This window comes from Clarias gariepinus, chromosome 23 (assembly GCF_024256425.1).
Source record: "Clarias gariepinus isolate MV-2021 ecotype Netherlands chromosome 23, CGAR_prim_01v2, whole genome shotgun sequence".
Classification (NCBI taxonomy): Eukaryota; Metazoa; Chordata; class Actinopteri; order Siluriformes; family Clariidae; genus Clarias; species Clarias gariepinus.
In genome coordinates, this window is record NC_071122.1 from 8,954,352 (window position 1) to 8,980,248 (window position 25,897).

The 25,897-nt window shown below is 42.5% G+C and overlaps 1 protein-coding gene across 1 annotated transcript; it reads left to right on the top strand.

The window, feature by feature from the left end:
• Positions 1-438: 438 nt before the first annotated feature.
• On the top strand, positions 439-24,982 carry il17rd (interleukin 17 receptor D). The gene is made up of 13 exons (XM_053483463.1): positions 439-565; positions 14,308-14,365; positions 14,847-14,972; positions 17,667-17,785; positions 18,373-18,493; positions 18,634-18,678; positions 18,791-18,942; positions 21,551-21,616; positions 21,707-21,761; positions 21,942-22,052; positions 22,606-22,790; positions 23,164-24,118; positions 24,210-24,982. The coding sequence occupies exons 1-13, from the start codon at positions 458-460 to the stop codon at positions 24,326-24,328; spliced, it is 2,220 nt and encodes a 739-aa protein (XP_053339438.1). The 5' UTR covers positions 439-457; the 3' UTR covers positions 24,329-24,982.
• Positions 24,983-25,897: the final 915 nt, after the last annotated feature.

Consider the following 25,897-nt stretch of genomic DNA (forward strand, 5'->3'; position numbering starts at 1 on the left):
ACACTGGGGTGGTACTCAAATATGCCAGTGAGAGTTATATAACAAATGATTTGCTTGTAACGCCTATAATGCATTGGACAATGAAATAAGTGAGTTCTTTAATGCAATTAGCAAAAAATGCAAAATACTATATAGGGCCAAGCTTCATACTACTGTAACTGTAACTGCACTCCTTTACTATTCATATCTTCAGACCCTGGCCATCCCTATGATTGCACCGAATGAATTACAATAACATGAATGAATAAACAATCCTTGCTAAATTATTTTACACACTACAGATATTAACCACCAGAAATGACTACACTGCAGTACAGTGTCGTCTACAGTATAAAAAAAACAGAGGGAGGAGTTCATCTCTAGAGCGCCCCCTATCTTCAGAGCGGTGAACTTCGGATATGAAGCGTCTCCACTGAGACCTGGCTGTTCATTCGCGCTTCATGGACGAGCCTGGGACATGGCTGTGCGACACACACTGCTCCTGTCTCTGGTTTTACTCTTACACCACACGGTCCGTGCGGCCAGCGCAGGGAGGAAAGGAAACAACGAGAAATGCGGCTCCAAGGTGAGACACGACCAGCGGACACGTTTATAGTTATTGAAATCCTTAAACTCGAGAGGAACAGGGACATGTCGTGTGCGTGGGGACATTTTGTTTCTTTTACGTCGCGGCAGGTCGCAACATTGTTTCTGTTGAGGCGGAGAGTTCAAAGATTGGAGCAGCTTTTCTTCAAAAACCAAATGTTTGTTTGACACAAAGTAGCTGAAGGTTCCAGAATGTAGCAGGTTTACTCTGACTCTCAGGCGACTCTGTCATGGACTTACGTCATGTAGTTAACTTCAGGTTTATTTCATCTAGAATAATAATTAAAAAAAAAATTATTATGTCTCTAAAATCGTCAGTTTGTGTAAAAAAATATTATATACTTTTCTATATTAACGTTATGCGTTAAGGTATAAATGAAAACTTTTCAGGACCATCTGCTACAAGAAATTTAGTGTAAAGGTGAACCAGTTAAACGACTTAACATATATATCGTAGTTTGACTTAAATATATGAGCGATATTTATCTGTCTTTACTCACTCATTCATCTTCTGTACCACTTTATTCTGTATTGAGAGTCGCAGGGACCTGGAGTCTATCCCAGGGGTTTTAGGGCACGAGGCAGGGTTCATACTAGACACAGGGTGCAGGGTCCATCACAGGGCACATACTCACACACTACGGGCAATTAGCCTAACCTGCATATCTTTGGACTGTAGAAGGAAACCGGAGTACCCGGAGGAAACCCACCAAACATGGGGAGAACATGCAAACTCCATGCACACAGAGACGGAATCGAGTCTGGCCGGGGAATCAAACCCGGACCCTGGAGGTGCAAGGCGACAGTGCTAACCACTACACCACCTTATATGGCCTTAGTTGTGTTTAAATGTGTACATCTTAACAGACTGGTGAGGATTTCCTCTGTTGTTCTCTTAGACATCTTGTTGATTTAGACACTTTGCTTAAAATTGTGGAAAACCTTTCATTCTTGTTCATTATTTTTTTGTCTAGTTTAAGATTGTGGTAGACATGTTGAGAGTTTTAAATGTGGAGTATACAGTGTTAAATTATACCCCGACCAGATCTGGAACGTTAATGCGTTTTTATTTAATTTCTTTTTGTAAATTTTTGTAAGCGTATATGACTTTAAAAAAAAAAGAATTTATGCAGTACAGTACTTTTACCGATCTTACCACCTGATGTCGAGTGGACTTCCTCACCTTGTTTGCTTTTCGTGCCTGGCAGTTTGCTTTAAGATTCACTGGCCCGTAAATACCAATCGGAAGTGCCGTTGACTTTAGTGCTCACTCTTGTGTACATTGTTTTTCCGACCTCTGCGGCTGCTTTGAAGCCGTTTCCTATAGGAAGTGAGGGGACTGTTTGCTCTATTAACATGCTTTGGCATTTCCTCCTTCGAACCACAGGCCAGCTCTTTCCACGGCCACTTCAAAGGTTGTTGAGCTGCAGAAAGAAATGGCTGTCGGGCAAAAGTGTTGGGCTGCATTAAAATGTTCGGCTTTACTAGTGATGCAGTTTTTTTTATTATTATTATTACTTTTTAACCTTATAAATAAACATCTTAGGTAATCGTTTATGATGTGATGGGTTTACTTTTTAACCCTTAGCTTTTTAATATATATTTTTAGAAGAAATTATGAGCCTTAACTTGATTTGCAAGAAAGAAAAGAAACATGGATATTTAAATCTGGCTGCATTTATTCCGGGGCTTTGCTCATCCCATGCACCCCCTCGCCCCTCCTGCTGAGAGAGGTTGAAGCCTTCATGTCGAACCCCAGCAGGGGCTGGCTGGCTTTGGATGAAAGTGCCTAACCTCCGGAAACTTCCAGACTCTACAATAGCATCTTTCCTTTGGTTCTCCATCAGACACCCCGAGCCCTAACAACAGCCGGAGTTTTTTCCCCCCTTCCCTTTTCTCTTGTTTTCCTCGCTGTGATTGATTTTAGCCTTCTCTGTAAAAGAAATGAAGTCAGAATTTATCAGTGGGCAGATATTACTGGCTTGCATAATCAGTAAGAACAAAAAAAAAAATCTCTCTTCTGTCTATTTGGTAAGGTTATAGGAACAGCATGTGAAGGTGATGTCAACCAAACACGCCAAAAAACGTCAGCCAGGATACTGAGCAGATTTCCAAATCACTTTTTTCCCTCCAAGGGGATTTAGCAATGGCAAAACTTGGTGATTGTCGCTCAAGGAGACATGAGCTGTTTATTGTCTGTGGAGCATGAAGGGGAAATCTGTGTCTTAGTTTTTCCTCCCATATAGAAATCAGTACCACTTTAGACACTGGAGTAATGATTGCAACAGTAACAGACACAATTACAAGTTCAGTCTTCTTCTTCTTTAGTGTATGCAGTGGACATGAGCTTTGCTTCAGGTGTGCTTTTAGAAGTGCTAGGCCTGTTTAAGCGTTTGTCTTGCTAAGCTAGTGTTATTTATTTTGTGTAAGAAGGTTGCTATTTCTTAAAAAAAGATCATTAACTCATAAACCCTGCGCCGGCTTTGAAGTCATCCAGCCTTACTCGTCTTTTGGAGAGTTTTTTTTTTTGTATCTTTAGTTATGAAAGAACTCCAAACAAAGATTAATGGCTTATTGAAAGAAATAAAAGAAAAGCCAGTACTTTTTTCTGCAAATGATATATAATCAGAAGTCGCCAGACTGGTAGTTCTTAACGCTAATAATATATAAGGCTTTTAGGCGTTAGAGGCCGAATCGACATTTCGTGTCAAGGCAACTGAAACAGCACAAAGGAAAAAGTTTTCCATTGTCCTTGGACACAAACACACACAGCCTTTTATTACTACAGGCTTTTGAATCCTCAGCAAGCTCTGGCATGAGTGCACCTGTGGGACACCTTCTTCCTTTTTTCTTCACTCCTATTTCAAAAGAACCTGCATGTTTTCTCCTCTTATTCTCCTACCATCTGACTGCTGAATGGTGAAACAGGAGGAGTGGTTCATAGCGCTCAGGGGTGTGGATAGAGCAGAAAGTGTGTTTGTGTCTCTGTGTGTGTGTGTGTGTGTGTGTGTGTGTGTGTGTGTGTGTGTGTGTGTGTGTGTGGAGGGATAGGTTTGATTCTGCAGCATTGAAAACCATCCAAGCAACTCCGTAACCTTGGAGGCCATGCCTTGTACTGTGGTGGGAAAATCCCTGGTTGGCTAGTCCTGAATGTGGGGTCCTGGGGCTTTCAGCTGAAGCTCCGGCCTTTGACAAGCCAAGCGTCCTGCTGTTCGACGTGAATGGAGCGATGTAGCCGGTAATCAGAGGTTATGTCGAAAGTGAATTAAAAGGCTGGCCTCTTTGCTCACCTCTGTGGTGTCAATAGTTGGTTAAAGGCTTGTTTGGTTCTTTTTTTTTTTTCTCCTCCAGCTGCTTAGAGGGCGCATAATTTTTGCCCTGTCCCATCTTCTGAAGTCAGTTGTATCAGGAAGTTTGTGTGCTTAAGAAGAAAACAGGGTTTCATTAGGGCTGAAATTATGTTTGTAAAGTGCCAAAGTCTTTCTTTAGGGGTCTGTAAAGGTTCTTTTTCATTTTTCTTTCTCTAAACAGATTGGAAATGTCGTAAGATTACAATACCATAGTCATAAAGTTTATTAACTTTAAAATAAAGTCTCTGGAAATAGCCGGGACTGGAATCACCAGGGACATCTAGATATTATCACGATACCTAGATGCAAATTCGATTTGTATAGCGATTCTGTAATGGCATTTTTTTTTTTCTTTTTCTGATTTTGTTCCAGTTCTTAGTTTGGAAATATTAGCTTAGCGTTTAGAGCCACCTATAGGATTATAAAGGAAGAGCAATATTTTACAACTTTAAATGCAGACAAAACTTTATAAAACAATAAAATTTATTTTGGAGATACATTAATAGATTTTTTTTATGATCATATAATAAATTATATATAGAGATCCTCTGCAGACTTAGCGGTGATTTGTTGAACTGGGTAAGTAAAATGTCTAATTCAATTAGAGTAATCCTCTTGAAGCAAGCGAGCTGTTTGTAAAGCGATCTAATACCCAGATTTGGAGCTTCTTACCGTTAGAGATATGCGGGAAAGGCCGTACCCTTGGGATCGTAACTCGATACGGAGCGCTTACGCTATTCCAAAGCTTTTCTTTTGGCCCACGGATTGAAGTCATTACAATCAATTAGCTGTTCTTTCCTCTGGCCTAATCAAGGATCTCATGCAGAAGAACTTCCTGCCTAGGTTTCAGGCAATGACACGAGATAGCGTTCGAGTGTGTGCGCTTCAGGGGACGGAGCACAAAACTCAGGATTCGGCTGCAGGCTGGGCATGACCGTGACGTCTCCGAGTTCTCTTATTATTTCAGTAATTTATCCCATCTTTTGGTCTTGGAATCGCTATCAGAAACTTGGGTTGTGTGTGTTACTCTACAAGGGTGTGTGTCTGGCCGGACTATGTCTTCTTGTAGCGTCTCATTTATGAGTGCTTTTGTTTGCCCCGTGTTTTCCATTAGAGAATGTGAGCCGGTCAATGTTTTTTTTGTTTTGTTTTTTCATGCGCAAGGAGTTTCTGGAAAGCCGCTGAGCTGTAGTGCTTTCGTGTAGCATGAAATCCAAGACTCCAAATCCCACAAGCTCTTATCCTTTCCTATGAAGACATTTATTGTTCTGTAATGTCATCAAGCAGTGCTGCTTGCCTCTGAATCCTGATGTGTTCTCATTCTGCTCAGTCTACTGAGTCCACATCAGGTTCTATTCATAATAAACCTCCATTCAAAAGGTTTTTTTTGTGTGTGTGTGTGTGTGCTTGGAACAATTAATCCAGGTTCAGTGAAATCCTTTGAGGAAACTTTGAGGTTCAGTTCCTGTCATGTCCTTCCTGAATCGAGGGGACATGTCTGGGCTTGTTTCGGGGCAGCGCTTTGTTTACACTTCTCATAAGCTTCATTTCAGTCAACACAGAAAGCGGGATACGATTATGCACATAAAGATAAGGCAAACAAGAACGGACTTAACAAAGGCTGGGATTAAATTCAAACTCAAGCTAAACTTGTTAAGATTTTGACCTTTTGAATACGTTGGTAAATAATAATAACATTGAGGACAAAAAAGTTTAACGTCTTATAAATTCCAACCATCGCTCTTTAAGTTGTAGCATTTGTTCGCTTGTTTTTATTAATTAGCTGATTATTTGTCATATTCTTAGTTTTAAAAAAGAATCGCACTATATGGACATGAATCACCAGGGACGTCCCGATACGATATCATCATGATATCTAGGCGTCAATTCAATTTGTATTGCGATTCTGTAACTTTTTGTTACAATTCTAAACAAGCTTCTATTTTAGACCCTACCTTTTTTTTTTAGGATTGTAGAGGAACTGCAACATTTTACACAAAAGTTATCAAACAATACTTAAGGCCTTGTTCACACAGGCTTAAATTTTTGGATAAACGAACGTGCTCTGAACATCCTAGTCGTTTATGTTGCGTTTTTGTAGTGGCGATCGATTGACGTCTACACTGGGGTGGGTTTGTCTTTGTCTAACGTCAGCCTGCAGCCCAAATTGTAGTTTGTGTGTTAACCTGTGGGGGCAGTGTGTCGGGAACTGGATATGAAAGCCCGCCGCTACTGGGATCACTCTCTGACTGCACAACGTCGGATTAAAGGAAGTTTTTTTACACGTACGTTTTTCAACAAAAAAAAAATTATCTTGCCCTTTTCACATTCCCCTATGTATAGCATGTAGGATCATGGGATATATCCGGTCCCCCGAAGCGTAAAATGAACGCGAAGAAAACGAACTAGAAGCGGTTTCCTTGCATTCGTTGGGTTTTGAATGCCAAGAAAAAGCTGCATGCAACGTTTTTTTTTTAATGCTGTATAAACGCGCAGCCGGACAAATGCACGTCACCAAAGCTCGTGTGAAAACTGTCATTGACTCCTACGTGTAGAAAACACTCGCCGCTTGATTCGCGCTCATCGGACGCTATGAACGCAAGAAAAACGCTTGATTTTAACGCCCGTGTGAACAAGGCCTAACTAAATAGATTTTTCCCCCCTTTTCCCCTCCCCACTTCTCTAGTAGCATCCGAGGTCAGCCCTCACACGTGTACGTCATGACTCCGAGGTCATCCCTGAGAGCCTCCGAAATCCATTCAGGATGCCTCCCAGGGTTCAGAGGGCATCGAGCAGGGATCTGTGAAATCTGGAGGATGTTTAGCATGACAACATTTTTTCCTCCAATCCATCAGGTTAGATCGTGGTCATGTATCACTGCCATGGGGGGACCTCTATCCGGAACGGAGGGAACTGGAAAAGCAATCAGGTCTCTGAGTTTCCCGTTGAGGAACATCCCTGCCTGTTAAACACATACATTTTAGAAATTCACATGCTCATCAATGTCCCTCTCGAGTCCCCTTAAAGCGTTATTCGCTACTTGGGATATTTGAAACGTATTTTTATACAGGATTTTAAAAAAGCTCACGTTATCCTGTGCTTGAGAAACACCTCGTGAAAAAAAAAAAAAAAAAAAAAGAGTTTTTCAGCGCTAATGTCATAGCATATGGTTGCGTTTCGAAAGAGGCCTGGCTGCGACAAATGCTGATTGGAGCGAAACAGGAAAGGCATTAAGCAAAACAGAGCAAGGGAACGTTGAAGCCAGACTGCCCTGCAGCATTTGATCGCCTGCCACGCAAAGCCCCTCATCAGACGTGACCTCTTTGACCTCTCGTCCTGTCTTTCCAAAAGAATTCCCGCCCGGAGTTCGTGTACAAGGCTTTTTTCTTGATTTTTTTTTTCTGCTCGTGAGAGAAAGACCATCCTAGTGTAAAAAAAAAAAAATTAATAAAATCCATGCTTCTTTTATATAAAAAAGTAACGTGTGTCTAATTTTACGAAAATACTAAGGCTCTGGTATGTGAACGCATCTCTGAACATTAGCATGATTAAAATCCTGAACGTGATCAGCTCTAATTTAAGACTACTGTTTGGCCCTCATCTGCGATACACACGAGTGCTCAACGTCAACACGGCTCCTTTTCATCGACGTGGCTGCGGGTTCTTGAAACCATCACGGTTTCCTTCAACCAGACGCCCATCCCCCACCCTTCGTGTTTTGAAATTACATCCACGTTATCAGGATGTTTGCAATTGGCATCGAGTTAAATACTGGAGTATAATTGCAGAGATCTGGGCAACCGGTCCTTACCTCATTGGTGCCATATGATCACCTGCAGCCATGTGGCGTTCGCAGGAAATGCAACTCAGCAAACTGCATGCGAGTGGGATGCTCGAACGCAAGAATTTCATTGCCCTTAATAAACGGCAGGCTAGTCCGAGCAGATGTATTAAACAAGTTTGTAATGAAACAATAGCAGTTTTGTATGACACTCGGATTTGTTTCCGTTCTCTTCGGATTCGAGCGCTTGCCTCTGCACATCTTTTCCAGATGAGCTATTCATTGTATACTTTTAGAATGCTGAAAAGTCACTTTTTTCCTCTTTTAAGGAGAACAACAACAACGTCTTTCTTGACATCCTGTTCCTCTATTAGTCGTGTAATTCTCTCAAGTCCCCTTAAGGCACACAAAACGAATCTGTGCAGTCAAGCGTGCCAGCAGTCCTGATTTGATAGCACGGAGGAAACTGCTGATTAATGAGTATTAGCAAGGCTCAGATAGAAGACACAAAGGCAGTTGTGCCAAAAAATGACCTTTTCTTTTTTTTTTTTTTTTTTTTTTTAAAGGGGGCGTCAAATGAGAGACACATGTTGGGGATAATGAGAACCGCATGTCTGGTCTGGTCATAGACTCGTGGTCAGGTTTGTCGAGCCAAATGTTTAAAGGTGCTCGTATTTGTTCTAATCGGACCTGCTGGAGTCGTGAGGACCGGGATCGGGGCGTGGGTGGGAATCTCAGCGGGAACATTGCACACAGCTTTGTTTTAAAAAATATATATATTTATACGCTCACATCATATAGCAATTTGACACTTGGGAATCATGATAAAGTGAACTGATGACAAAAAACAATGAAAACGTATTTGTATATACAGCACAGACAAATATGAACGAAAGAAAAAAATCACTGCCTGAATAATTGTTTTTTCTTTCGTTTCTTCCATCATGGCTTTCCATAGGTTTAGACAACTTTAAAGGGTTTGTACTTTGAAATGGATGTGGGGAAAGGGGAATTCTCAGTAAGGCAGACAGTGAGGTTGTTCAGCCCGAACAGTTTAAAAAGCCAAACCACCTGATCGTGCTCCTCACATTCAAATTTCTGCTTATTACTTCTTATTATTTTCTCCTGTGTGGCGACGAGTTTTTTATTCATCGGCTTATCATTCCTGCTTCAAATGGGACGGATCGGGACTTTGCTCCCTCTGTGTTGCTCTAAAAACTCGGCCAATTTGTTAGGAAAACAGTGATAAGTGGCTTTGTGGTAATGTTTGTTTTGCTAGAGCTGAGGAACAAGCCCAGCGGGAGCAGCTTAACATCACCCGATCAGGAGGATCTGAAAAGGAAAATTATAAAAGCATACACCATAAGGTAGCCGATCAAGAGTGAGAGCCTTCACCTTTAACCACTTGTTAGGCTGCAAGAGCTTCCTGCTTCACTGGGAGGATGGATTAATGACTTAGTGAATTTTTGCTCTGTATCGATCGCAATGCCGGATTTAAATTCAGTGCTGGGATGGAGCGAAAAAAAAACCCAAATTTTGCGAGCACTAACTTTTTTTTTTTTTCTATGACTTTTAAATTATGTTCACAACAAAACTGATTTACATTTGTGATGCATACAGTTTTGCATAAATAGGCAAAATCTAAAAATGATACCGTTGCATCAGCAGACCGCCTCCTATTGGGGACGTTTAGTAAGAGCGGAAATCAGTAAGGCCCATCCGATATGACATCATAATACCTACCTATTATTCAATTTATATGGCGATACGTGTTTATACGCGTTTATACATATATACTTTACCTATTCAAATAATACAAAATAATTTATTACAAAAAGTACTTAACATAAAATTTTACAAAATGTGGCACACCATAATTGTTATTTCTAAATTTCTACAAACCTGCAAATAATTTGCTCCTTCCACACGGGGTGCTGTACTGCCTGCTGTTGTGTTAGTCACTCTGGTGATACATGGATCGGCAAGAAAAATTCAGGGTAGACAAGTTAATCATTTATCTGCCACCTTTTGTGAAAATCCTCCTAATAACAGTTTACGAATAAATCCTTACATATCCAGGTTGATTAAAAACAAAAAACAAAAAAACAGCATGTCTGTTACCTGCTATTATAGCTATATTATTTTTTATGTATGCATTTCATCCTGTGCATCATCTGTGAGGCATATGGAGTTGATCCACTTCTTTTTCGACAGGGACCAACCCACCGGTTTGGAAACCAGCTACGTTTTCTAAAGAGTTCGGTGGAGTAGGAAGGTGGATTTTGAACTTTACACATGCGTCCAACAAATGTTGCCTTCTAATTAAGCAAGCACTTGTTTTCCCCCAGGGCTCCTAGATTAGTAGTTTCCTCCAGTCCCCCTTCATTTTTAACTTCCATACCCCCCCCCCTCACACACACCCACACACACCTCCTGTTTCAAGACTAGCAGTAATTGTAGTATAATTAATCAGTGTCGCCAGAGTATCCCCTGCGAGGTCTGTCTTTTATTCCGTAAATATGAGATGAGCGTGTATGTGTTTCTTTTCTGACGAGGGGAAAAGTTTTAACACCAACGGCATCCCCCCATTTTGTTCCCCCTTTTCTTTTCAGAACAAGGTCATGGTGGTGTGTGTAAGGGGTAAGGGCTTGGGAGCTGGAGGATCAAACAAATACTTCCTTTTTTATTTTGGAGAAAAAAAGCTCAGCGTTTGGAGTTGTCTCCATATGGCTTGCTGCTAATGGGGGAATTTAAAGAGAACCATCTCCACTTGTAAAAGAGCTGGCTGTGTTGTTGTTAAATTAACTTCACGTGTGAGGTTGGATGCCAAAAGACAAGAGGGTTCGGTGGGGAGGTGGGGGGTGAAAACAGGCCCTTGCAAGTTGGTCCCCTTGTGAGTACAATAATACAACAACATGAGTAAACTATCAATGTTTGCTTGATATGTTTGTAGAATCGAGATGGCTCTGAGCTAGGAAGCGTGTCTATTATAGCTAGAGCTTGTGTGACCAAGAAGTAGGAAGAATGAAATAGAGACTGTTTTGATGAGCGCTCGTCTTTGAAGCTTGTTTTCTCATGTGATTATAATTACTGTTATTATTCCAACTCCGAGAGAGAGAGATAGAGAGGGAACACCTGGTTGAAAGAACCATGGACAGGAAGCGCACATCTATCAGGGCTCACCTGCTTCTGGCTGCTGTTCTGACATGTCCGTCTCTCGTGAGTCTGCACGGCTTGGGCACCGTCTAATCGTTTACCAGCCAGTGAAAAAATCCCTCTCGTCGTACGTTAGCGCTGCTGACTGAAGTGTGTGTTGGTTAAAGTGTTGGACTTATAGGAATGGGTGTACAGTGCTTTCTGCTTCTATGTCTTCAGTATTTCTCCCGTGCTTGTGTTTTCATTTGGTTTTTAATGAACAGGTCATTAAGCAAAAGGCTGAGTTTTTTTTTCCCCACAGAGTTACCTCTCTCTCACACTCGCTTAATAAGCCCCTATAAAGTGTAACGGCTCTTGTTTGACCGGTGACTGACCCCGCTTTTTACCTTACGGCCAGCATTTCTGCTCGTTTGCCCCATGGGATGCTGCAAGTTTATGGACCTGAGTTACAGCTCTACCACCCCCCCCCCCCCCCCCCAAAACCCATTTCTTCCTCCAACTCCAAACCGTCCATTTAAAGTTTTAGGATGCCAAATGACTTCTAGGGCTATTAGGAGTGCCGAGGGCGAGGGCATCACAGGGGCCGTCGAAGGTCTTCGGGCCCAGGCTGCCTTCCCAGCAGGATCAGCCCTGTTTGGAGGAACAAAGGGAAGGTAAATTAAGTGCATAGGGGGGTTGTTGCTTGTTGTGGAAGGCTGTAAATACAGATGGAGGATTGCTGAAAGAGTGTTGGGGGAATGCGCCGGGCTTGTTAGGAGGTGTTTTGCCACCTCTTCCTGCTGAGGTGTGAGGCTGTTGTAAGAACCTCGGGCCCTCTGATTGGCTGCAGGTGTGCTCAGGCGTCCTTGGCAGCTGCCTGTCCGATGTGACCCACAGGACCCCGCTGCGCTCATGGCGTGGAATAAACCCCAGGACTGTTAAAGTGCCCCAAGAGCACGCTCTCCTTCCCTTGATTTTGGAATGCTAAATGAGGCATTAGTGTGCTGTTCTCATCTTCACCCTGGCTGTAAATGTTTTCATGACCCGGTGATACAAAGCGGCCTTGGCCAATTAGTCCTTGTAGTCTGGGACAGTTCCTCCTGAGAGCATGACTTTGTAATCTTGTGTGCTGGACGGAGATGAGCATCAGCCATCATTAAGCTACAGTCAGGATGTTCTTGACGTCAATCACGGTGGTCTCGGGAGTAACGTTTGTTATCTGAGTACTTGAGCTTAGCTGCCATCTGGTCAGGATCTACTCCTGGGGAAACAAATGACTCTGGGTGTGGAGTTCATCGCGTTATCTTTCGGAAGTAGGCGAACACACCGTTAAGTAATAGTTACTGAAACGTCCTCTAGGCTTTCTAGTGCAATTCGAATCCATGTTGTTTTCATTCGCTGTCCCGATGCCACTGCGCATGCATAACGAACATGTGGGCCAGATGGGGGACTGCTTCATAGTCCGGTGTTGTTTTTTTTTATTGCCATGTGTGCATTTGCTATTGCTGATCTTGCAGAAATGTACAAAAAAAAAAAAACTGTCTGTAACAGTTTATGTACGAGTGATGATCATTCCTAACCGTAAGGAGGTATCAGTATTAGACTTTACTGGATTGCTATCAAGTCAGATCTAACAACGTTTCCAGACAAAACAGATTAACAGATGAGTTTTATGCTATGAGTGCATTGTATTATGTTGACTAACAACTCATGATGTGCACGAGTACATGACACAACTTGCCCGTGAGCTTACACAGAGCCAGCCCGGTTGCTCTGATGACATCACTGTCCGGTATCTGATACGATACCATACAATATTATCACGATACCAAGGTGACGATTCAATTTGTATTGTGACAAACTTTTGAACCATGTTTAAAGAAAAATGTTGCATCATAACTCTAAAGCCTTTTACCTATAAGCGTTATCAATATAAATGATTATACTATATATCACCATAATTTTTAATTACTCCTACCTATACAAACATATATAAACTTGAAACTTTTTTTGATTTTGAAGTGGCATAGACAACCTCGGGTCTGTGTGGGTGGAGTTTGGTGCGTTCTCCCCGTGTTTGCTTGGTGCCCAGGGTGTACTCCGCCTCGTGCTTCAAATCTCATACGATAGCCTTCAGGCCTTCTGTGACCCTGCATGGGATAGAGTATAGAACATGAATGAAATGATATTAAAGTATCCAAATAGTTTGTTAGGAAGGACGTTTCCTTAAACCCCTCGTGGTTTTGCTTCTCAGCCATCGAGTCAAATTATAACCACCAAAAACTTTTTGATGCTCGGTTGAGCAAACCAAAAACTGGCAGCTATGTTGTTGATTTTGCGTCTTTCCTGCGCGATGGAAGGGTTTCCCCGCAGGGGACATGGAAGGAAAACCAGGCTTGATTGAGGAGTTTGGAGAGCCGAGATGGCTGCTGAGGGAATTGCAAAGGGAAAAGGAGTGGAGGAAGGAGTGAGCGAGCGTTAGGATCGACGTTCAGTGGTGCACTCCAAACAGGTTTATCCAGCTTTTAGTGTGTTTATTATTATTATTAATAATAATAATAATAATACTATTATGTTCTGATAAACACTTGAAACATTCAGATTGTGTTGAGAAATGAATGGCTGTAATTAAGTCGAAACTAACATGGGATATGTTGTAGATTTGCTTAATTGTGTGTACGTGATAAGGCTTAATACTATTCCTAATGGTTTTCAAGCTCCAAGCTGTGTTAAAGAAATGACTATATCCCTTCCTGTCATGTTGAACAACTTCCTCTAATCAGGCCGCCAGATAACGATGATAAGATCTTTCCAAAAAAAAAAAAAGCCTGCACTGAAATTCAGAGGCATCCTAGTGCACCGCTTGAGTGTCTTCTTCTACCAAGAAGCCTCGGTTATTGTTTGCCTTCATGTCTGCGAGGCATTGTTTATTTTCTTTTTCCTTTTACCATCGGTCTTGATCTGACACGCAGCCTATAGCTTCCTCTTGTCTCGTTTTAGCTCCTGTCACGCAAACCGGTTTTGTTTTGACTTGAACGATAACACGCCTCGAACCACTGTTCTCGGGCCAGTCGCAACCGCCTCAGTCAAGTGACCTGAAATTAAAGCACGCTTATCAGCGCCTGATTCTGCACCGGTAGCCGGATCGAGGACAGAACACGGGTGCGTGAGAGAGTCTCACAACTCCAGGCTTGTTTTTCTAGAGCTGGCACCGAGTGCATTGAGCGAAGTTTTGTGCGAGCCAGAAGCCTTGTAATTGCAGGATACTTTAGTGTTGCTGTCACCACTTGAAGCGCCGGCATTTTTTTTTTTCTTTCTCAAGTCTCTAAGGAATGTTCTTCATGCCCTCAGAGTAGTTTACATGTCACATAGTTTGGAGTGAAAGTAAGCGATTTATTAATGCCGAACCTCGTTAACTGTGCCATTTCTCTCTCTCGCTCTCGCTCTCTGTTGCAGGGAATCCAGTCTAGTTCGGACGAAACCGGACGCAAACTTGTCACCTACCGGAATGACAGTAAGTCACCATTGTTTTAATTTCGAAAAGAATGTCGCAAAAACAGTTTTCTGCTCCCTGCTTGAGCCTCACCCGATCCCTTCCCCAGCTTTCTAAACTATCAAACATGCCAAGAAGTCACATTTTTTGCCTGTAGCTAATCCCGATTCTCACTCGGCCCCCATTGTGCGCGACCACGCACAGGAACGGTCACGGCCTAAAATCCGACCCTCAGTAGCATCACAATAGCAGCAGCTCCGACAAGAAGGCACGGGGTGTGAGCGACACAAATGACTGCTCCTCTTTCTTTCTCTACCTGCTGATCTTTAGTTCCGATAGCAGTGAAATAGGGGTTCGAGAAAGGAGGGGGGAGAGGGGCCTGCTTGCATGGCTGCATCCTTGAGCTTGCCAAAGAATCTCACCAATGCCCTTTCAATAAAAAATGTTCTTGTCTTTTTGTTGTTGTTTTCTGTCCCCCCCCCTCTCCCCCTCCCCCACCTAGACTGCTCTCTGAACTGGAACCCGTGGGGGAAACATGCCATCCACGAAGTGAACAACATCAGCTTCACTCATTTGTCCTGTGATAACCAGGCTGCCGTGATGGTCCACTGGATGCCAAGTCCCCTCGGTGAGCCCCCTTTTTGCCGTGTTTTCACATGCACACAAATCAAACACTAATCATTTTTTTCAAACTAAGAGTTATTCTTTGTATTTCTTTATACTGTGCGTCTGTAATCGATACTGGAGTTAAAAAAGAAGAAAAGGCCAGCACTCCTGGACAGCAGTTTGCAGTTATAAATATTTTCCATCATTTAAGGTTACGGTTTAATCTCGCGGCGACTTAATTTTAAGGTAGTCGATGCACACAGAAGACTTTATCATGTGGTTCAAGGTGCTCAAACTTCAGACTTCTGCAACAGGTATTACGTCAGCCTGTATTTTCCTGTACTAAGTCCTGACCAGACAAGACGATACCGAATAACAAACCCATAACAAAGCAAATGCGTTTTAGAGTATGTGTCCGAGCTGCCTGACTGCACACAGGGGTCATTTCTCTCGCCTACCTGTCTCTGTGTCTCTCTCTGTCTCTGACTGACTGGCAGCGGTGGAGAAATAAGAGACCGGACAGGAGAGCCACGCTGAAAGTGAGGCTTCGTCTTCAAAGAGAGTGCTGGGCCTGTCCTGATCAAAGGCGCAGGTTTTCCTCCCCTCAAAGGTTTTTTCTTCAGGCCTGACAGTCTCACAAATCTGCTCAAGCAGGAGATGAGATCTGCACATAGGAGCCCTGTGATTTCTTTTTTTTTTTTTTTTGAAGAATGCGTGTGTGTGTGTGTATTTTGGAGGATGAGGGGAGGGAGCACCGGGGTGTCCCTGGCTTCCGTCTGTCGAGGCACTATTGAACTTGGTAATGCGAGTCCTTTCCCTGAGAGCAGCAGCACAATGCGCCCTGTTGTCTGCTTCAGGTTAATCCTTTGGACTGGATCAGGAGTTGATATGACGCGGGTATATGTTTAAGAAACATAACGATAAAGGGTTGTTAAAATCGAAACGACCGGGGTCTTTTGAATATTTTTATTCGTTTGTTTTTTTTTTCTTTCCCAAGCCATGTATAGCGCTTACCAAGCTCCAAGTAAAGAACTCACCATGAGAGTTAGAGTCTCAACCAGTCAGACAACTTTTTTTTTTTTTTGGCTTCGCCTCCGGTGACTTTTTGAGGCCGAGCGATGGAGGTAACTGTGAGCCGGTGGAGGTGTGGAGTTACACGCCGCCTTGAAGAGCAGGCTCTTTCAGCTCTGCTCCCTGCCGAGGTAATCGGAACCACATGGAATGTGTGCAGTCTACATCCCCCCCCCCCAATCCATCCCACACCCCACAACTCTCTTCTCGTCCTCTTCCAACCCTCTCTCTCTTCTTCTCCCGCTGCAACTGATAAGGCAGAAATGTAATTAAAAGGGAGGAAGACTGGCACACGTTGAAGGCCATGAGAATGCTCCCTTGGCACGCACACTTGTCCTGTATGCGTGTTAAAGGCTTCGTCTCCCTCTCCAGGGGTGCCAATAAAAGGAGAAAAGGAGGGAGAGTTGTATAAAAGGACTTGCAGATTTTGTTCTTTGTGAAGGGTTTAGACAGCGCTCCAGTTTGGATTAGCGGAAAGACGTGTCGCGTTTAATTACAGGTCGACGGTCGTCTCTTAGCGCTGTGATTTACCGTTCATGGTTTTGAAAGATTGTCCGATACAGGTTCCCTGCTCGACTCGGAATCAGTGACACGATCTGAAGGATCACGCAAGCAGTATTTTGCAAAGGGCAACAGTATTGTTTACCTTTCAGTTTCAGTTCTTCCTCCTTAAACAAAATGATCCCTTGGCGCAATCTTGCTCGAGGTAACACTTGGTGCTTACTGTTTTTCTAGTGTATACCAGAACCTTTATTGTTAATTCTGTCATAAAGGAACTAATAAGGAATAATTCTATAGCACGTACCTCTTAATTGGTCTACATTGGGTAGAAAATATTATTCCTTTCAAACACGCTAGTTTTGGCGCTCCCAGTTTGCAACCATGACTTTAAAAACAGTTTTTTCCATTGTGGGTGATGAATACCCAATGTGTATGACGTACAAATACATATTCTGCACAGAAATCTGTTGTTAACTCAAGACAAAAGAAACCAAGCAATCCAAGTGCAGAGCTTTCTAAAAAGCCAGTGTGACATTACTGTTATTGTAGGCTACATTTATATGGACGATATTGGTTTCTTCAATGCATGAAATCATCCTGATTCAAGATTCCAACAGGATGATCTGATAAGATGTGCATTCACATCCACAAAGCATTTAATCACATTTAAACTTTTTTGACATGCACAAAGTGAAGCATTAAACCTGCTGGACAGAAGAATATTTCTCCTGAACTTTGAGGTTAGGATAGGCTTCTCATCTTTTTTGATAAATCCTGCCTATGGTTGGTTAGAAGAATTCAGTCTCATCTATGATTTGTTAGGTGCGTTACGGGTGAAAAGTGACCCAATCGGAGCTCCTTCTTCAAGCAGAGATCTAGTGGATGGTCTCCCAATGTTACCCAACATTGAGCAAACATGCCCAAAAGAAATTTATTTGTTTCATCAAGAAAGTAACAGTCAGATCAAGTGATGACATGGGTACAATTTACCTGTTGAAAAGAGTATCACAGTCAGACTGCTCTGATTGAGGCGTTTACATGGTGCATTTTTATTCCGTTCAAGTTAATATTTCCATTGTTGATCGAGTATTAGAGTCTGTGTAAAGACGCCTAAATGTCATGACCGCCATGTTTCTGCATGCAGGTATTGAGCATGTAAAGGGATTTCGTATTTACCTCGAGGACAAGAATCCAGAGGGGAAACAGTGCCAGCACATGATCCTCAAGGACCCGCGACAGCTCAATTTCTCCTTCAAGAATGTCGTAAGTTCAAATTAAAGGATTAAAGGTTGCACTTTTGTTCGTATTATGTCCTTTGACTAAATTCAAAGCAGACATGTCTTTTGGAGACAAGGTTTTGGAGGAAAATAATCAGATGGGGCAAAATAAGATGGGATGAGGTGATGGGACCCAGCAGGAAGTTATTCCACAGCCTGAAGGGATTGATTCCTCATATACTATATCTATTTTTCAATATTATAAATGGTTGTTTTATTAATGATGAGCATGAGATACGTTTTATCCAATTCTACAAATTGTGTATAGGTTTACTATTACACAGTAAGCTACACTCATTGTGTAAAAACGCTTCCTCATGCTCCCACTGGTCATGCAGTACACTCAGTATCTGATTTTATTTTATTGCCACATAACATTGCCGAGCCTAGACCTGACCAACTGAAGCAACCCCAGATCATAACACTGCCTCCAAATGCTTGTACAGTGCTTGCATTCTTACCCTGACGTGCACATGGTCTCATCAGACCGTGGGACCTTTTTCCATCTTTGTCCATCAGTGTCATTGGTGAGCAGGTTGATGCTAATGAAAGTGTGTTGTATTGGTTCGACAGAAGCTGAGCTCACAACCGTTCGTTGGTTTGGCCTTCGAGACGGACTACATGGTCCGGATAGTTCCATTTCCTACTTTCATGAACGACAGCTTCTTCCCCCCTTCCTTCCTGCACACTAACAGTGAGTGTTTATTTTTTTATATATATATATACTCCCTATATGTTGGCTTGTCAAACCCATAAACCATGCTCTTTTTAGATCTTTGACAATAAAGAATTTCAGGAGGGAGTCATGAATTACTTTTCGCCTTGTTTTCACAGGTTGCGAAGTGCTTCTTGGCCCGGATAACCTCGTCTGCAAGCCATGTGAGTAACTCAGGCCTGAGAACTGGCATTCGTCTGCTACATCTCGCACCATGACCTGTTCGGAAATCTCAGTTCTCTTCTTTTTTTTTTTTCCCTTCTCTAATTTCGACAGTCTGGAAGCCCAAGACGCTGAACGTCTCGCAGCTCGGCTCCAACCTGCATGTCGTTTTCGATCATGCTCCTCCCACTTTTGGCTTCAACACCTACTACCTGTACTACAAGCTTCGACAGGAGAGCCACTTCAAGCTCAAACGCTGCAAACCGGTTAGCACGCTTTCCCTCGGATTAAGCAAGGACGAAGGGTTGTGTCATTTTTGTTTGTTGTAGGCTCAGTGGATTTCCGCTGCGTTTTTAAGATTCGGATGACGGATCGCATGTAGTGAATGTTTCAGTGTCATCTGCTGCTAACAACATAACGATCTTGCTAGATCATCCTGAATGGAAAGAATGAGTTTATTATCTAGTGCTGTGATTCATAAAAATAGAGAGAATCAGGAAGCTTATGTCGTACAAAACAGCTGGCTTGGGTGTGCACTACAGGATTGGTCAGATTTTTGTCCGCAGGTTGGCAGATTTCCAGAAATAAAAGTCTTCTCGGAGAAATATTAGCACTTACTTATTTGCCTTACCCGCTGTATTTGCAATATTGGTGTAAGTAGCTAGTATTCTGATCTTTCAGGATTCTTTTCAAAGCCTTTTATATTTCCAGAACCATTGCTAGTAGTAATTTCCTCCATTGAGAGCTTGTTAAGGATTTGCTTATCTTATGGTTTTGCTTGGAACGGTTGTGCCTAAAACTAAAAATCCATGTTGGGTGCTAAAATAAACAAATTTATTCAGTCGATGTCTATTATGTGACAAATGATTGTTCTTTAAAGAAAAAGAATAGAAATAAAGGAGGGAAATAATGTGACATGACTGATGCTTGATTTTCAAGTCTTCTATAAGTTTAAAATACATTTTTGGAAAATAAGTAAAGGTGGGGGGAAATTACGTATCACGAGCACTGGTCGCATCGTCCCTGAAACCCTTTTGAATCATCCAAATTATTTCCACGGAGGAATGTTCAGGCTTAACGGAAAATTTAACACAGATTCGTCACTGTACACGCTCAGGTGTTTCAAATGCGACATGCACACAGTACACATGTTCAGTCTATGGCGCCCCACTGACTAGAACAGTAAAGTCGTCATTGTTCATGCATGTGCATTACAGTGAACTCTATTTGGCTGCCAGGTTAGATCAATGTCAAGCACACAGTGCTCGTTACACTAACACTGGCTGGATACTTCTCAGACAGACCTCATACGATTGTATTTGAGGTGGTAAGATCTTGCATTTCCTCTAAAATCTTAGAGGTGGAGCACTTTAAACTAGTCACACATTGGCGGGCAGCACAGCATCCTGAACAAACTATTTGTAACAAATCTGGATATTTAAGAGATCACGATACTTAAAGAGCCGCAACCTAAAATGGATTGGAACGTAGGTGTAACCACATGGGCGCTTTCTTTCGAATTGAGAGTTCATGTTAGGAAATTTATTTAGTAAAATCTCTTTAATATTAAAAGCTTTAATATTAAGTGATTTTTTTTCTTCCAGATTTTTAGAGGTAATATTAGACTAAAGGGGACCTTTAATGCAAAATTCACTATTTTTGCTAATTACACAGATCTGCAGTGCGCATTCACTTGTTGTTTGTTTTTTTTCCCCCCTTTATCCACTTGTTGTATTGGCCTGGGCTTAAACAAGTCACTTGGATTTCCCCCTGTTATGACGTCATGTAAGATATACCTCCCCAAAAGTGGAACAAAAACTTGGTGGTACGGAAAAAAGGACGTTATCGGAGGGATATTTTAGCTGGAGTGTTAACCCACACTTTGTGGGAGCTCTGAGACTGATGTTAACTTTTTACAGAAAAAAGTAAGATATGGGACCTTTAAATTAGCTAACACCAGTTAGGGATGTTTAACCTTGACTCCGTGTGGTGTCTGGGTATTCTAATATGATTGAGTATTAGTTTGGGATCATCCCAAGGAGGAGGACAAAGAGGAGCAGGGCGCAGGCTAGTGCAAATGGGAGTGAGATGTTCTGGGTTAATGCATTCAGCAGCATGTAATGTTCTTTGCAGATGGAGGAATAATATATAGACGTGTCGGGCAAGTTGGCTAACAGGCCTGTACCTCTGTGGATCGCTCCCGACTCCTCCTGCCTCGCGGGAGATGTACACTCTTGGCAAGACTGAAAAACTTGAGTGCTTTCCCAGCCCCACTTTGTTACTCGGATTGTGTGATGGGAACTGGAAATGAACTTTTTAGAAGACATTTTTTGGCCAGGTTTACTCCGCGGTTGTATATATCTTACGAGGGATTTAGAGACCTGTGCAAATCTTTACCTTCAGGTTTTTTTTTTTGGTTTTTTTCCTACAGAGAAAGCTGTCTTTTCACCTGAATAGCTTTTACGATCAGATCATGTGACTAGATTTTACATGGTTGGGCCATAGGGTGTTTTGTTTGTGAGTACTCCAGTTTCTGTTCCATACCTTTAAGCACAGCTGTAACACTCGGTCCCACTCGGGATAATGATTTAAAAAAGGAGTCGATTTCACTCTTGGAAATCTAGACCGCTATACCTCATGCTTGCTTTAACATACCGTCCATTGTAGCACCAATAATAGGGTGAAATATGACCTGCGTCTGGACTGTGTGGGGATTCCAGTGTTTTCTGTTGCTGTTAATGTTTTAAACGGTGGATTCGTTTCATCGTCCGTGCTAACTCCTAAATAAACATATTCAGTTATCTTGGATAATCTTCCATATATATGATATTTTCTTTAACTGGAAACTGAAATATCTGTGTCGGTATCTTACAGGAGCTGAATGGCCCTAAAACAACCTGCGTTCTGCAAGATGTTGCTCCGGGAACATACGTGATTGAGGTAAAATTTACACAACAGTATGAGGTCCGAACCCGAAACTATGATCGATGTAGGTTTATCCAGCGTCGTCTTTATGCATTTCCTCCACAGCTCCGTGATGACCAGAATAACACCAGGAGACAGGCTCAGTATCATGTAAGCCAAGGTAAGGAACAGCGTCTAATTACTCAACGGTCTTAAGGGTTAGTAAAAGTTTTGGCACCTGTAGTAATTACTCAACACAGCTTAATAATAATAAGATTTATAGAATGGTGAACCATAAAAAAAAAATTTATGCTGAAATAATAAAATCAATCGTTTAATTCTTTTTTCTGTTCCGTTTCAGTGCACTCTCCGTGGGCTGGACCCATCCGTGCCATGGCCATCACGGTGCCTCTGGTCATAATGTCCGCCTTTGCCACTCTCTTTACAGTCATGTGCCGCAAGAAACAGCAAGGTGCCTATTAACACCACCCCCACACACACATACACACATACACACACGCACCCTCCTCTCTTCCCCGTCATTAGTCAGGATCTTCTTACCTCCAGAACTCACTTTTGTCCTGTGCCTGTAATCTGATCTTGGTAATCTCTCAGCACAGATGAGGATTAATGGCTTGAGAAATCTAAGCATTTGTACTCGCACCGTTCTACTGTTGCGCTGCTCATGACGGACAAAAGGAAACTCCTTGTAAGGCTGGTTGCGTGCAAGGAATCTCAAAGTGGAAAGCACCAACATGAGATAATTAACGCCCTCTGTGCCGTTATGGTTAGGACCCTGTCCGTCTAGTGGTTATGCAGTCCCTTCAAAGATGAATGTATTTTACTGTGCATGCAGCATTTACGTTCAGCCTTATTTCCCCAGTCAGCCCAAGTGAACTTTTCATCATATGGTAATAATAAATGTACTGGAATCTACTGACATCTTTCACCCACCCGCCCCCTCAGTAACACTGAATCTTCCCCCGAGCCCTGGTTGAACTCTTTCATCTCGAATCTCTCCGCAGAGAACATCTACTCCCACCTGGACGAAGAAATCTCCGAGACGTCCTCGCACACCACCGCTTTGAGCACAGAGAGACCGTGGCCTCGGCCCAAAGTCTTCATCTGCTACTCCACTAAAGACTGCCCCAAACATCTCACGGTCATCCAGAGCTTCGCCTTCTTCCTGCAGGACTTCTGCGGCTGTTCGGTGAGCTCTCGGTCTGCTTTGCGTTCACTACGAAAAGGTTAATGGTTAGCAAGATGTATAGTTAGGGGTCACACAGGCATGCTGGAAAGTTTGCGCCCTAGGGTTGGTTGTGAAATTCAAGCACTGAGGAGTTGTGAGGGAAATGTGTACAGATTGCCACCTGCTGGTGTATAAGATTAAATGTTTCCTAAAACATTTTGTGTGCTGGATCTATGATCATAAGAGTTATTATGGAAATAAATCTGAACCATTTATACAACAAATTCTATGAACTTTTGATGCAAATTGCATGTTTAAATCCGGAAATAAATGAAACAGTGCTGTTCCAGCTAATCCCAGTCCCTAATGTCTGTATCCTTGTTTACGTATCCAGGTTGTTCTGGATCTGTGGGAGCATCTGGAAATCTGTAAGGAAGGTCAGATGTCATGGTTGAGCCGGCACATAGACGAGGCTCACTTCCTCATCACTATTTGCTCCAAAGGATTTAAATACTTCGTAGAGAAAAAGCACCGCAAAGGCAAGGCCACGTCGAAGGAAAAAAACAAAGAGCTGGCTATACCAGACCTGAGCAGCAACGACCTCTTTGTCGTAGCCGCCGCCATGATCAGCGAGAAGCTGCGCGAGGCTCAGCAGGGCTCGGGTGACCTCTCGCGCTTCATGGCCGTGTACTTCGACTACTCGCGTGACAGCGACGTGCCCGCCTCGCTTTCTCTAGCACCCCGCTTCAAGCTGATGGACCAGCTGCCTGAGCTGCTGGCGCGGCTGCACTCGCGTCAGCTCGGCATCCCCGCCGTCAGCAAACGCAACTATTTCCGCAGCAAGGCGGGCCGCTCGCTTTACGTCGCCATCTGCAACATGCACCAGCACATCAGCCATGAACCCGACTGGTTTGAGCGGCAGCTCATGCCTCCTGTTTCCGCTCCCATCCCACACAAGCGCGAGAAACCCGACTCGGGGCTCGTGCTCAACGAAGTGGTTCTGAAACGGCCTTTGGAGAACGAGCTTCCCGGCATGAACATTCTCATCCCGCCCACGATGCCAAATCCAGGCACTTTCATGCTCTCCAGCGTGGCATCGGGTTCAGCACAGGAGGAAATGGGGGAAAGTTCCTCACAGTCATCATCAGGTCAGGAGGCAGGTGCGTTACCAAGTACCCTATGCCATAGAGACGGCTCAGCGAGCCCTTCAGAAATGCCCAGAGACTCTGGAATCTATGATTCATCAGTGCCATCTTCAGAGCTGTCAATCCCACTGATGGAGGGACTTTCACCAGACCTGGCGGACTCGTCTTCCTTGACAGAAAGCGTGTCGTCTTCCTCGGGTTTAGGTAAAAAAAAAAAAATAATTTACGAGAATTTTTTCTTACGAGTGGAATTTCTTCACATCGGACATTTGTTTATTCTTGTTTGTCTTTTCAGGTGATGAGGAACCGCCTGCTGTTAGCTCGCTACATTGCACCACACCCACTATCTGTAAGGCAGAGCTTCATCACATTGTGGAGCCGTGTGAAGGACTTGTAGCACCAGGCTCCCCCTAGTGGCGGTTTTCCTTGCTGCGCATCGCCACTTTACTGCATCGTTTATCACATGACTCATCACAAGCCTTAATTCCTGCGTGTCCCACGTAGACATGAAGAAGCCTGTGGTTTTCTTCATGGAAACATCAGGAGACGTCGGGACGGGTACGCCGTCTAACCAAAGCAGCTGCGAACTCTCGAGTCCAGCCTTTTTCGTTAGCATGAAGCATTAGAGTAGGTTGAACAGAAAGCGGGGTTTTATCAGAACAATCACGTAACCAAGTGCTCTATACCACATCATCAGGCGGAGTTTACAGCACAGGAGCATGTGCGGACAACCATATTGTCAATTTGGAACTTGGCAAACTTTTATAAAACATTTTATTTATTGATTGTGTATTAACTTTTATCATGGTTTCTTAGTAGACTTCACAAATATTTTAATTACTTTTGGTCAGTTTTGGTCTTTCTCTGTTTTTTTAAACTAAAAGTTAATTGCATTCATGCATACATTGCATTCACCTACCATTTGAGTTTCAGAACAAAAGTTGTTCATTAATCAGCATTAATTAATGAATTAATTGATGATAAAGGAAAAATGAAATAACTGACAAGATTCCGATTTGTCAATTTGCAGAATGTTTATTTTTGTACAGCTTTTATTTAGAATGATAGAAGGGATTTCTACATTATATATATATATAGATATATATATATATATGTGAACTTTGTACTGTTTTATAGTACTTTAATGTAGGAAATATGTAAATAAAACTAAAATTTTTATGACTGATTGTTTGGTGTTTGATTTCGTGATTTGGTGTGTTATGCATGGTTGCACAGAGATGTTGTTTTTGTAGGGTTGGTAGCTACTTCAGTGAAACTGGTTTGGATAAATGACAGATCAGACTCTTTTTTTTTTTTTTCTTTTAAAAAAAAAATCCAATAAAACAAGAAGTAGCCTCTTGCACGTGAACACAGGACGCAACTTGTCTAAAAGCAACACCTCCAACGTGCTTTGGATGTTTTGCATAACTGGGCAACAGAAGCCTGTAGACAGTCTGCTCTCACTGTGAGAGAATTGGTGGGTGGGGGGGATGGTCTCGGTGCTTCCTTTGTTCTTTTGCTGATTGAAGAGAAAATCATTTTGTTGTTATATACTGTTATACTTGATTTTCATTTATGCTAAGGTACACCAATCATATTCTCAGCCATCACGTCACTAACTCACTGAATATATAGGTGTGCTTCATCAGTATACAGGTATTGACTGCTCCAATCTGAATTTCTTTTTGTTTTCAACTCTTTTACCCGTCCACCTAAGCACTGGGATTGATTTCTCATCTGGTATTTACTCTCTAGCAGGATCAATAGTCTTACTGCAATGTCATAAGAGAAACTTTGTTGCAAAATGGTATTTGAAATGGTTTTATACAAACTGTTTAACCCATAAGAGGAGTGCCAATAATTTTTGGTGCTATATTTGCATGCCTGGAGTGTAATCTTTCAGGCCCACACAGTTCCTTTTTTCGTAATTTCAGTGTATTGCCACACGATGGAAGCAGAGATATGCTCATGCAGATGTAGTTC